Source organism: Poeciliopsis prolifica, unplaced genomic scaffold (assembly GCF_027474105.1).
Source record: "Poeciliopsis prolifica strain line A6 unplaced genomic scaffold, Auburn_PproV2 SCAFFOLD017, whole genome shotgun sequence".
NCBI lineage: Eukaryota > Metazoa > Chordata > Actinopteri > Cyprinodontiformes > Poeciliidae > Poeciliopsis > Poeciliopsis prolifica.
Genome location: NW_026562392.1, coordinates 3173907 through 3187709, shown reverse-complemented (window position 1 = coordinate 3187709; position 13803 = coordinate 3173907). Strand labels below are relative to the sequence as shown.

At 41.4% G+C, this 13803-nt stretch overlaps 1 protein-coding gene across 7 annotated transcripts in view; it reads left to right on the top strand.

Moving 5' to 3' along the window:
• Positions 1 to 13803, top strand: part of rims2a (regulating synaptic membrane exocytosis 2a) — a 138608-nt gene that overhangs the window by 118866 nt on the left and 5939 nt on the right. The window contains exon 29 of one of the 7 annotated variants that reach the window (XM_055042210.1): positions 1823 to 2067. The exons of 5 other annotated variants lie outside the window; for them this stretch is intronic. In XM_055042210.1, the coding sequence (XP_054898185.1) occupies positions 1823 to 2067 (245 nt within the window). Of the gene's footprint in view, positions 1 to 1822; positions 2068 to 11015; positions 12375 to 13803 lie in introns of those variants that run through there. One more of the 7 variants, XM_055042211.1, reaches the window with a different exon arrangement.

Sequence of the window (13803 nt, the reverse complement as noted above, 5' to 3'; positions counted from 1 at the left end):
AAAAGTGTGGCTTGAACACCTATTTTTCCCGTTTACTCTAATAACTCTAAATTAGATTTGAATTGATCAATTACATTTTGAAGTTTTCTGATTAGGTTTACCAAAATCTAAAGCAATCTCATTTTAAATTTACGAAGCAATGCTAAATGAATTATTTCAAAACAGAGTACGGGACGAACAGAGGGCAAGTATTTTCATCCCATGGAGTAATGTTCTCTGGTTGGGTGGGAAATGTTTTAGCCTACATAAAACAAAAAAATAACATTGCAAAGGGTCAGTATTATGTAAAATTACAAAGTAAATTTTGATATATGTAACATTTTTATAACTGACGATAACAGCGTCTTTATTATGCTATAAAATAGCGCCATGTGCCCGGAAAATACACAACAACTGCCCCTTTAACATGTCATCCCCCTAATGGAACATGGTGGTGGCAGCATCATGCTGTAGGGATCCACTCAGCAAGGACTGAGGAGCTGGTCAGAGTCAAATTAATGGAGCAATCCTGCAAGGAAACGTGCAAAAGAAATGAGACAAAGAATAATAATAATGTCATATGAAAGTATCACTCACTTCAGGTTTCTGTTAGTTAAGAAATGTTCAACCAATGCATCTCTTTCCTTTAACTTCACAGTGCGCACGATCTGGGGCTGATCAATAAAATTAAACGTCAATAAAATGCATCGGAACTTGTTGGTGAATGCTTCCCTTCTGCACTGCATTTGATAAATGAAAGAGGCAGCATTATGACTGTGTCATGTTTGGGAAGCGTCACATTTTTTTATTGAACAGACATCAAGTTGAGATGCTTGATGTCTGGTTTGAAGCCTCACTCCCACAATGACAGAACCAAAACTGATAGTGGAAGCATCGAGTAAAACCGTCGGCAGCACACATCAGGTCATAAAAACAAGTAGAGTTTTAGACTTAAAATGGTCAAATAAGATAGTAAACATTTCAGTCGCACTGAGATCACTTTACAGATACCCAGTGGATTTTTCAGTCGCTCAAACCAGTGAGGAGTTTGATTTTATAAACTTTATTATACAGAAACCTCGACATCACGAGGCCTGATGTTTAAAAACCCGTCAGAAACAGGTGATAAAGCCACTTCCTAGATCTTCAACAGCATGTCTCTCCATAAATTGTCTCCATAATCCTGTTATGTGACGGAAGTCAGTAATTAATTAATGAACGGTACCCTGGGGGAGTTACATGGACCTCATCCTATTAAGAGCACATGATCCAGAATGTAATTTGTCTCTTAAAGATAATTTTACTGGCAGAGCTAAAATAAGACTTTAATTTGGACTCTGGCCTACATTATTCCAAATGAGAGTCGCAGCAGAATAGTTCAGCTGGGGAAAGGCAACTTGTCTTCTGTGCTCAGTGTTCTCTTTTCGGGGGATAAATCAGCCGGGATAGGGATGTTGTTCTACGTAAAAACAGAAGCATTGTGATCAAACCTGCCGATTCGTTCATTTTGCAATAGACTTGCACTTTCAGATTCAGGTTTGGAAGCAGGAGACAGTCGTAGTTGGTTTTTATTGCATGGAAAATCAGTGGAATGTGCAACAGAGTCTCCGAAAATCCTTAACTATCCTGTATGCCGTGAATCTCTGTACCTGAACTCTGTCCTTCTCTCCTTCTCACCCCACACCTTGTCCCGTCCTCTGTCCTCTCCTCCCTTCACCTCCCCTCTCCTGTCCTTCCACATCTTCTCCTCTGTCCTCCGTTCTCCTGTCCCTCCTTCTTTTGTCTTCACCCCCCCTCCCTCCCCCCTCCCCCCCGTTGCCGTGTCAATGGCGGTGGCTGACAGTGACTTTGCATCCAAAATGAAAAACAGGCAGATGGGCACATCCGGTGGGGTGAACATGACCAAGAGCACAAGCATCAGCGGTGACATGTGCAACCTGGAGAAGACGGACGGCAGTCAGTCGGACACGGCGGTCGGCACGGTAGGCACCGACGACAAGAAGAGGCGCTCCAGCATTGGTGCCAAAATGCAGGCCATGGTTGGCATGTCACGCAAGAGCCGGAGCACCTCGCAGCTCAGCCAAACAGGTAGGGAGCAAACCTTCCTGTCCGGTCGCACTGCATTCTGTCTGCTTCTTTGTGAGTCTTGCCTGTGATGAATCTTATTTACTCCTTTTTAAGTTTTTTTTTGTTTCCTCCACTTTTTCACTCCCAGGGCTTTGGTGCGCTTAAGGACCGTAACGTCTAACCACTCCACGTTTTACTTTCAAGGTTTCTCTCTTCCCTTCTAGGTGAATGTTGTCCCGGATGCGGTTCTCTTATTTTACAACAATAATCCTCTGATTTATTGAGCCTTTGCAGATCTGTTTTCCCTCTCATTTCTGCAGTGTTTTTCTTTTTTTTTTACTCTTTCCTAATAAAACTGCTTGTTGCTTTTCTTTCTTTTTAGCGCTTCTTTTTTTTGGGGGGGGTTTCAATGTTCAGTCGTGGAAAACATTTTGTAGTGTGACCATATGCAGATCTTTGTTTCTTAGTTTCCATGTACATTTACGGATATGGGTGCTCAGATTTTTCTACAGAAATGCGCATTTTCTTAATGAGCATAGATGCAATGTCTTTTTTTTTTTTTTTTTGCATGTCTTTTTTAATTTACAATAAATTAGTTACTCTACCGGATGCTCCACTGAAGTTGATGTAAAGTCTGGCAGGCGGCATGCAGGGATCTTTCTTAGTATATGTGCATCTCATCTCCCTATATGACTGCTGCAAAGAGCTAATGCCTCTCCACCGTGACAAGATTTCTGACAATTACTTCTACACAGTGGCGCTTTTTATTCAGATTTACCAGGAAAGCATGATAGACGGATGGCGAGTTGAGTCGCCTGTGTGCAGAGAGGAAGGATGAGCGAGACAGCGAGACAGCGAGGCAGCGAGGCGCTGCGCTCACGTGGCACGGCGCTGTTCCCCCGTCTCCTGAAGTAAACGGCACACATCCTTCTCTCTGTGGACAAACAACTTGGTCATCTCCTCAGTTTTATTGTAGAGATTTTCAAGATTTCAAACGCGTTGTTTCCGACGAGCGGCTAAGAGACGGGGGAGGCTTTTGTCGTCGCCTGCTGACAGTTCAGCAGCGGTCACCAGCAGGCCTCCGATGTTTGCGCAGCCTCTTCGTTTTACGAGGAGCTTTCAGATTCAACAAAACTGCACGTGCACACATTCCCCTCTCCCTGCAATATGAATCTCCCAGAGCTTTTAATATTTCACTGGGCTCCTTCTCGGCGCCCAGGATGGCGAGAGCGCATCTCAGTCCGTCAGAGTGACTGAGATCAGTTTTAACAGGAACGTGTCCAGGTTGCCCTTCGCCCTACTTGTTCTGAGTGGCTCAGCTTCCACTTCATTGGTGTATTCAAAACATGGTGGATTTTTTTTTCTTGTTTGCCAGTGAGGTTTGAGCAGTTCAGTGAGGCAGCATAAATCCAGCTCCCCCATACACAACTTAGTTTAATGGACGTGGTTCTTGGTGATCACCTGGAACATACGTATTTTGAAGCTCTGGACTGTCTTTTTGATTTGCTTAGTTTTTTTTTAAATTTTATTTCAACTTTTTATGGGGAAAAAAAGACCTTGACTTTGTTGCTGATTGCAAAGTCCTTGTTTGAAGCAGATGAAGCACATATTTATATATTTGAGGGTCATCTCCATCAGATACCAAGATTCATTTCAGTGGTTTTTGAATGATTTGTACCAAAGTTTTTAGTATTCCATCGAAAAGATCCCCAGATTTCCCATAACGCTGAAAGCTACAGAGAATGGCTGAATGTGTCGGTGTCTCTGATTGGACTAATGTAGGTGTCGTCTCGCCATTGGCTACATTTTGTATGAAAATATATTTCTTTGTCTCTGCACTATTTAAACATCGTCAACTTCCAAAACTAGTTATTTTTTGCCAAAAGTGGTGTTGATTATTTTTCTGTTATCTAAATCATCTTTTGGGGAAAAAAAAAAAGACTTTTGCCAACTTTTTAGGAAGGTGACGACATCAAAAACAAAAACAAAACATGCAAGTAGTTTATCCAGCACTTGGGAACTTTGCAGGTTCTTGAACTAAAATAGAAAATACCGAGCATTGTAAGGCAAAAGTGATCACTCTGTTATCTGAAGTTGTTGGAATATGTATGTCACACAGACGACACGACGCGACCTGATAGCTGGATAAACAGGTCGGCTGATGTTGTTCGGTGGTTGACAGTTTGGGTGTCGTCGCTCACTCGCCTCTCGGCCTGCTGGACAGATTCCAGCTGCGATGCTTACAGATGATGATGTTTGGTTATTTAAAGCACTTCAGACTTCTTTAGAGTCACTGACGTGATAATCCTTTATGTATGTAGTGCTGGCGATAATAACTGGGTTTGTGTCCGTGCTGTGAAAACTGCAGGTATCAAATCCTAAATGTTGGATGGTGTTGTTGAAACAAGAGCTCTTCGTCGATACACCGTCTGTGTGTGTAACCTGTATGCATGTTTGACCAGTTAAAGTGGATCCTGAATCATTAAGCGGATAAACGAAATTCAACATAAAGCCATTTGTCCTTGCTCATTTACCTTGAATTTATTGCACAAAGAGTCAATAAAATTATAGACTGCAATCACAGATCAATTGTATTTTATTGTTATTGTTATTATTTGTAAACTCTAAATAGACCTTGGAAATTTCATTTGTTGTAGGTGTTAATGTTTGGATTATTTTACAGTTACTGTTTAGTTTCAATACTTTTTTTGTCCATAACGAGGAGCTGAGTTGTTTTCTCTAAAAGTCAGTGTAATAACTATACATAGATGCACTGCAGTAAAAAAAATTCTCATGTCACAGTATTTCTAATTTGTCCTAAGTTTAGCATAAGTAATGATCACTTTTAACTTTTGATGCACCATCGTAAATTCATCGATCCCCTAATACATTATTAACTAAGGCAGTTCAAACATCATCTTCTGGATTTGATTTTGTTCCATTTGTCCTGTCAAGACATAATTATTATACCTACATTGAGTTGACATTTGAATGGACTTTATTATGAGGAACCATGTTGACGGAAAAATCTTTACTCTGAAGCTATGAATAGAATTACTATTGTTGCGTGAGGCTTTTTTTGTTGTGCAAAATACAGAATGACTAACCGGATGCTTCTTTGGCTTTGAATCTTTTTTTTTTGCAACTTGCATTTGATTTTTAAATACATTTTCAACACTCAGACTGATTTAAAACAAGAGAATTTTCCATATCACTTCATGAAAAACATATTTCGTAGCATAATTGAAACAGCTGTCTGTGCAGATAATGTCGTACACGAACACAAGAAAAGCGATTGCTGATTTGGAATTGCTTAGAAAGACTAAATCTCTTTGGTAGGAAAAGTTAGGAACTTTGCAGTTCCTCGCTGTCCCAGTTCTCTTGTGCTATCGCCACTGACAGTTTTGGACCTTTAAACTTGTATGTGAGGCTGTTTTTAGACGAGCAAAAAATAGCTGAACTCTGAGCATCTGGCTGTGGTGATTTATGCGTAGCGCTGAGTTTGGTGCCATCTCAGCAGCTTCTCTGCTTGCTGAGGCTGCTGGTTGTTCTGCTTCAGAGCTGCAGCAGACGTGCAGATCTTCGGGTCCTGCATGATCACAACTCGGCATCATGATTTCATGCATCACCCTGACGGTTTGTGGATTCCAGGCTGTTTAAACTGTTTCTTCTTTTTTCCCCCTCTTATGCTTTTCTTTTTCTGTCCATTCGTTTGTTCACTTGTAGTCTAACCTCGCTTTTGTGTATTTCACCTTTTAAATCCTTATCTGCTCCTGTCCTCTTTCCTTGACTATTAAATTCATTCACAGGAGAGTTGTTAATCAGGCTCAGCTCTCCAGTAAGCCTCTTGTGTGATGGCCTAAATATCACGGAACATCTAGCCGAACCGAAAGTATTCACACAGCCTGGTGGGTTTGGTACGCATGTGGACAAATAGAGTTGTTTTATACCTGAACATAGGCAGGATATTTAGGTGGGGAACCAAGTGCACAACCTGCACATTAGCTTGTGCACATTAGCTTCATTTAGGTGCATTAAATGTTTTCAAAGTTAGCATTAGCTAAGCACATTAGCTAAAGCTAACTTTGAAAACATTTAGCGCACTTAGCTAGCCCTAAACTAATTTTCTCGATACATTTTATCAACATTAGTTTCTGCTAAATATCACGTCTGTATGGGACTATATGCTTTAGTGTAGCTTTAGTTAGCGGTGCCCACTACTGCTTATTGTATTTTACATTTGTATGATGAACTTAGATGACCTGGACCACAAATTCCTCATCATTTACTTCTTAATATAATAATTTAAGAAAAGATAAACTTAATTTAGCCTGTTCAAAAGTTAGATTCTGTTTTTAATACACAAGCATGTTGTGCACGTTAACCTTTGGATCGCTGTTCGGTCCTTTCTTCTAATAGCGAAAAAACACATTTTTGACTTTTTTAAAAAGTCATTGTGATACACTGTCCTCTCTGGGTTCATCAAAGCAGTCTTTAATGCCATATCCATACTACAACTGTATGGTTTTCAGCTTCTCTAAATGAATTACCACATTCAAATCAGCTAATACAAATAAAACATACACAATACATCTTGCATTCAAATGTGACGTTTCCTTTTTCCCCAAAAAAATCTACAAATAAACTTCCAGGCTGCAATTTTTTTTAGCTGCTGCTAAAAATACAGTATGGACTACCTCTTTGGACTGCCGTGAAGACGTCGGGAGCTCTGATGTCACAGAGGAAGTCTGATGAGACATCCAGTAGAAAAATACCGCGGTGAGGCTAATCATAAGCCATGAGGTTGACGCTTCCGCTTCCCACAAAACTGGTCAAGATACGTTTCCTCTTTTTTTTTTTTTTTTTTAATAAGCTATCATGTTATGGTGACGACGTGTTTTCTCGTTGTGTATGAGAGATATCAGCTGGCTTGACGTCAGCGGTTTGTATCATATTTTTCTCTATCTTTCCATAAGGTGAGGCTGTACTCAGATCCCATGTCATTCCCTTGTGAGCGCTCCGTCTGTTAGACTTTCAGTTTGTGTTCCTGTGAGAGGAGCAAGGCAGCCAAGAGCCGGCCCAATCCAACATCTTCTGAAGTTAACACCCAAGTGTCTGTTTTGCCTCAGAACATCCGCTGAAGATCTGAAGGTTCTCAGCTGAGAGAAAAGCCAGAGAACAACCTAGTTTATGACAAGCCTGCTAAACTTGAGCTGCAACTTACTGTAAAGCTCTTACAGGTCTATTACTGTCAAATTAATTCTCTTGGGTAGAACGTTTCCATAAAAGTTATGACTATTAGAGATCCAACGATGGTGCACAATCTCAAGTTTTTGTAATTCTTTTGCTTCTTATTGCTCTCTAAAAGTAGCAGATATAAGAAAAGCATCCTTATGTATTAAACATAAGGACATTGGTAAATCAAAAATTAGCATTTGGAGAAGAAATTAGGGCGCATAGTTTGGGAGAGAGCAGGAAATAGAATTTTCCTATGGTTATGGTAGCTAGCGCAGTTAGCACATCAACTATGTGAGTAGAATTCTTAAAGTTTGAGAACATTTTAGGAAACCTAAAATTTACAAAAGGATGCAAACACATCCAGATACGGCTCGTTCCATTACAGACACAGGTTGAAAGCTCAAAAGGATAAAAACAGACATGTACAGTTTAGCTGTACTTCCGTTAGCCTTTCTGTTAGCATCATGAAGTCTCACTCTCTCAAAGACTCTATAAATTCCAACACCACTTTGCATTGGTTGTACTTTAGGTTTCGAGTCTTCGGTGGTTTATAGTCTCTCCGGCTTATTGTTGAAGAAACTGAAAATCATTTTATTTTTTACGATTTCTCGATGCAACTCCATAGATGCAGCATTTTGTTAAGCAGCCACGATTTTAATCATCCTAATAATGGACATACATATTGTGTCTTTGCCACACCAGTTCGACTACGTAATACTACCAGAATCCCAGAACTTTGACCTTTAACACGTCAGTTTGACTTTACTATGTGCTGAGGGGATTGCTAATTATAGCGTCGTCTGTAACGTAGCTCCGCACCTTATTTGGTTACCGAAGTTCTTTCCTGTACTAATTGTCATCATATCTGAGTTAGACAAAGCCGGGGAAACTGCACCTCCAGACTGCAGGACTGCTCTGCATCATGAGCACCACAAAGAATGTAAACTGAGAGCAGAGAGCATTTCACCACTCTGCGCGCTCACTCTTGGGTATCCTGGTTTATGGGCGCCTAAGTGCTCTTTTGTGCTTGTTTGCCTCGGCTCTCACATGCGAGTCCTGAAGTCACAGCCTTCCCCTGGATGCCCCCCATCATGCTGTGTTTACACCGCTGGAGGGCTGCTCTGATGCTTGACCTGGCTTGGCCTCATCACTTTGGAACGTCTCCAAAGTTCTTAGTCTGTGAGTGCTACTATCTTCCAGGCAGAGTATCCCCGTGACTTCTGGGATATTAGAGTACTTTGTTTTTGTAAGAAAAAAAAAATTGTTAAGATTTTTTCCATTCTTGTCTTCTGATGCGCATGTGATGTCCAGCTGCCTGCGCCCTGTCGCAGCGGTTTATTATGGAGTTTGAAGTGAGACCGAGTTTGATTATCTTCAAAGGATAATAAGTTTATTTTTACAGCTACAAGCATCAGATCTTCTGACTATAAAAGTAGTAGACTAAAGGTCGGCGTTTTTAAATTCCGCCCGAAGCGGAGCTGCGAACACAAGCGAGCGCTCTGTGTTCGATCCAGAGCGTTTAATTTTTTGCTGACGGTGCTGTTTCTTGTTAATTGTGTTCTGTAGGACAAAGAAATTAGCACCTCGCTTGTGGCTGTTGAGGCGAAAAAGCCTATTTTCAGTCTCAGTGATAAATGGATTCACAAAGACAACAACTCAAATCAAAATCCGTACATGTTCAGCTCCGCGCACCAGGTGAAGTGACGGCAATGGGAGGGGGAAAAAAAAAGGTGTCTCTTTGTGGTGGGTGAAAAAGGAATAAACTGTGTCAAAGATACAAAAGACGAAGTTGACAACACGTGCCGACTGGGTTTGCAGGAAGGAGCGGGCACGTGCGTCTCACTACACGAGCCTTGGCTCAAGATAGAGGCGAGGCGAGGAGAGGAGAGGAGAGGAGAGCTACCTTTGCTCTGTTCTATTTTGGTTTTCGCTCGGGATGAGGAGCCAAGCTGAGCACCATCCTCTAAATAAGTGATGGGAGAGGATGTGGATGCTTTTTCTTTGGCGTTGGGAGGATTTTTTGCTGTGCTCCTCGCTGCCTCGTTGCATCGAGGATTCTGCTTTAGCAGCACAGTGCACTGAAAAGTGTTACCAAAGGAACAGATTCGCAAGAATGCTTCACAAGTCAGATATTTAAAATTTGGACGTAATTATTTTTGCCTCGGATTTTACGTTCGTACAGAAATGAATAAGTTATGTTAGAGAGCACGGAAACAAAATTATAATAATAATAAAACAACAAGCTTGCAGGAAAATAACTAAACAAACCATTTCAACCAATATATGTATTGTTTTAGTGTGTAAATTATTATGTTTTTAATGTCTAATCTGTACATTAGATTAGTCTGAAATCTGATGCACAGATACGACCCTTTTCGCCGCGCTAAGCAGCTTTATCTCTGGCATTAGGTTGGTTTCCTCGCATTAATTATTCCCTTCAGGTCCAATTACAACTATTCTGTGGAAATGGTACCAGAATCTTGACCATGACGTTCCACATCAACAATGGGGGCGATGCTTTTGGGATAGAAATGGAACAAAAGCAGAAAGACTCTTTATTGTCCCACGTTGGGGAAACTGAGGTGCAGCAGCAAAGTGACAGAACATGGAGGCGTGTAGAGTCAACACAGAATTCAAATATATAAAAGAGAAATGAAATCCAGATTAAGAACATACTGTAGTTATCAACATTAACAGTCTCTGAAAACATGCATATGTATTTCTGTCTAATACAAATAAAACTCATTTTGCTTCAAATTAGTTAAAGCAGAACAATTTAACGACAATAAATTAGTAGAAAATGTTTCTTTTTTTTTCACTAAAATAGGATTAATGGCCAAGAACAACCAACCCCCATACGTCTCATACAGATTATGATGTATATGCCAGATTATGTCTTGTATTTTAGGTTCTGTTATGATCCCAAGTCTTGTCACAGCCTCTGGCTTTCTGTGGAATATCTGAAACCTTTATGTAACGTCAGTTGAGAAAGTAAATCCAAATGTTTAGCGCTGCAAATTATATTGCGGTATTTTTTGTGGCCAAAAGAATGAACCTCCACAGATCTGCTGATGTGGCCGATGCTCATATTAGCAGCACCTAAAAACCTGAAAACGACACTGAAACAAAAGTTTTCATCTCTCCTGCTAACGGCTTCCAGTTTGGATCCCTACAGAAACTTTTGACTCAGCTGAAAACCGACATACATTTCAGGCCCGTTCTGGAAAACGCTCACGCTTAAAGCTGACCCACCTGCAGAAACTGTCACTGTTCAGTTTCCCCTCTGGCACTAGGAGGCTTTCTGCTCTTGCTGACCTAGATGGAATCTGCAAATGGACTCCATGCTCTATGCAGAGGAGCAACTATATTCTTAGTCACAAATCTGCGCTGAATCTGTCTGATAGTAGAACAGCTTCCTGTTTGGGATTTTTGATGCAATGAGGACCGGAGGCGGGCAAGTTGATCCAAAATATTGATAATATCGATACCAATTCTGTATCCTTACTGGATCAAAGACTGATACTTTAGTTTCAAGTTCAATCTTGAATTTTATGGGGGGTTTTTTTCCTCAACTCTACCTCAAAAAAAAAAAAAAAACTTCTGATTTGCTCTCAGATTTTCTCTTTGTTTATTTGGGTAAAAGCATTTTGTAGATGCATATAAAATTTCTCCCAACTTCTATCCTCGGTGTGAACAAAAGAATTTACTGAAAAAAAAAACAGGGAAAACTCTAAAAATCAAAAGTTTGATGATATATAAAGCTTAAATTAAAAAGTATGGTATTGGTATTAGTATTGGTGATGTAAGCCTTATAGTTTCTTCATATTGGATCGATACCTCGGCACACCTCTACTGAGGACAGTTAATGTTTCATCTGCAGTCATATGTCCACATGCAGACTGACCAGCACTGATCCGTGATCTGGATACATCAGTATCTCTGGCCCAGACAGAAACAGAAGAACGAAACCCAAATATTTTGACTCATTTTGATTTATTAGAGAACAGCTGAATAAACGAATCACAATTAACCCAGCCTCTTTGCAAAAAGACGATTCCCAAACTCCTTCAAGACGATTACATCAACTTTATACGCCTCTCGACTTGCTGTCCAGAGTGATTGTGACAGCAGAGAAAGCAAAGTGAATTTCTCCGAAACAAAACACAGCTGTGACCATGTTATTAGGGGACAGAGCAGGGGGTCTGGGGAGGCGGCGGCTGCCACGTGAACTCAGAGTGACTGCCAGGTGGCTGTGAGAGATGCTGGCAGAACCTAATGACAGCTTGTTTTCGTTGGCCTCCGTGGATAGGACAGGGACGGAGCGGGGATAATGGGTCAGAACGGGGAGAAAAGGTAAATAGCAGTAATGTCCTGCTCAGATGAAACAAACCAGCCAGCCGGTGGAGGAAGGGGGAGCAAGCGAAAAAAATAGAAGAGTCAGGAGGACGAGGGGGGCTCAGTATCTCCGGGTAGAGCTCGTTCATCTGCAGACCGAGCAGAGGTGCGGCTGAGCAGCCCCGCGCTCTGATTGGTGAGGAGAGACACTGCTCCATCCCTCCCTCCTCCTCCTCCTCCTTCATTACCCCCACCCCCAGCTGAAGAAAGAGGTGCAGCAGCAGCGTCAGACCCAGACGGCACAAGACTCCAATCCCGACGCAGTGATTATTTTTTCCCCCCGCAGCATCTTCCCTAGGATGAAATCTCCAGAGGGTCTGCGGACAGGCTTTGTGTTTTTTATCACTGCTATCCAGCTCTGAATAACCGCATCTCCATCTGCAACTGGGCTTATAGTTTTTTTTTGGGGGGGGTTTTGTAAATAAGCTTTTTTTTCCCGTTTGTTTCCTTTATAATTAACCATCCTAAAAGGAAAGGAAAGCCAAGACCTAAAGAAAAACAAAACAAAACATCCATTGGCTTGTGCTGAAGAGGAAGACTCCGGGTCACCATGGGCAGGCAGGGGAACGATGCCTCGGCCGCGGCTCCAGGGATGCGCATCCAGTGCTCCCAGAGCAAGATGAGCCTGTCTGCGTCGTTCGAGGCGCTGGCCGTTTATTTCCCCTGCATGAACTCCTTTGATGAGGAAGATGGAGGTAAGACGACATGCGGGGAAACGACGCGCGCGTTCAGCTTCTGCTGGCTTTGGGGTTAGTGGCGCTGAGCGAGCAGCTCGGAAAGATGCACCAATTTTTTTTTTTTATATTTATTTATTTGTTCTGGTTGGAAATTATGGCAGGTCGAAAGAAGAAATATGAGTTATCCTTGGTTTTGGTTATCATTGGTTGATAATGAAGTGATGTTTATTTTTTTATACTGATACCAGAAACAAAGATGATCTTATTAAAAGAAGGAGAAGCCTGACTTTGCTTTCATTGGCTTGCGCTGATAGGACAGGGACGGAGCGGGGATCTGAGGATTATTTTCTGTTTTGCTCAGGTCAGGACCCCTGAGTCGTTGTGACATTGTGCCTCAAATTATTTATTTGTCAATCGTTTGATCAACACTCAAAACTAAAATTTACCTCAACAGCGTTAAGAAGTAACATCAGCTATTTATCAATTTTAAACAAACTCAGACTATCTGAAAGCTGCTTTTTGCCTCATTCTGACTGTGATTTGCGGGAATGATTCGCCTGGTTTGAAATGTTGTGGTTTTGAGGTCCATTGATGAGATCTGACTCGTCACTGATTGGCTGAGCAGGTCCGTTGCAGACGTCAGAGACAAACCTTCGTCGCTGCATCTCCTATTGAAAATTTGTGAAGAGCAGGAAGAGGAGGCCGGCTCAATAGCTCAGCTTTCAAGGCTGAAGAGGTTCATTACTGCACAGTGTGTGTTTGCACAAAAGACCAAGAATCTTCCAGACACGTGACAACTGCACACACCGGCAGAATATGACAGTGTTGCCAAAATCAATTATTTATGAGCGATTTGTGTCCTTCCAGGGTCAACAACGTTGGATTGTTGGCCTCGTTTTGAAGTCACTTGACTGCATGATTAAAGGTTTCACCATTCACACACTGTGAATCATCTGACTCCAGGAAGAATAAAGGAAGTCGTACACCTGACGGCGCCATGACAACAAGAGGTGCACCAATCAATCGGTCAGAGATTGGAATCAGTCCGTTTCCTTTTTCCTCTCTGGACGTTGTTTAGCAGATCCAATACTGAGAAATGTTTATTGCAGGCATCAGAACTAACAACTTCCACTATTTCTTGCCTTTCAACACATAAAAAACAAAACAAAACACAGGCACAACAAAACTTAAAAAAGCCAATCAAACTTCTCTGAGTTTAATAAATATAACGGTTAGGTGTCATACTCACACACACTAACCTGCATTGATGTGGAGAATCTTCTCATATGTTACTTTTGGATTCAAGACTATTTTCTCAATCAGAAAAAAAAACTCAAGAGTCTGGCACTCAATTTTTTCTTTGACGTGCGACAGTCCTTACAAAAGTGGTCAAATTTGCCCCTCAAAGATCACCAGACATTGGAATCAGCCATAAAAAGCCTTGATT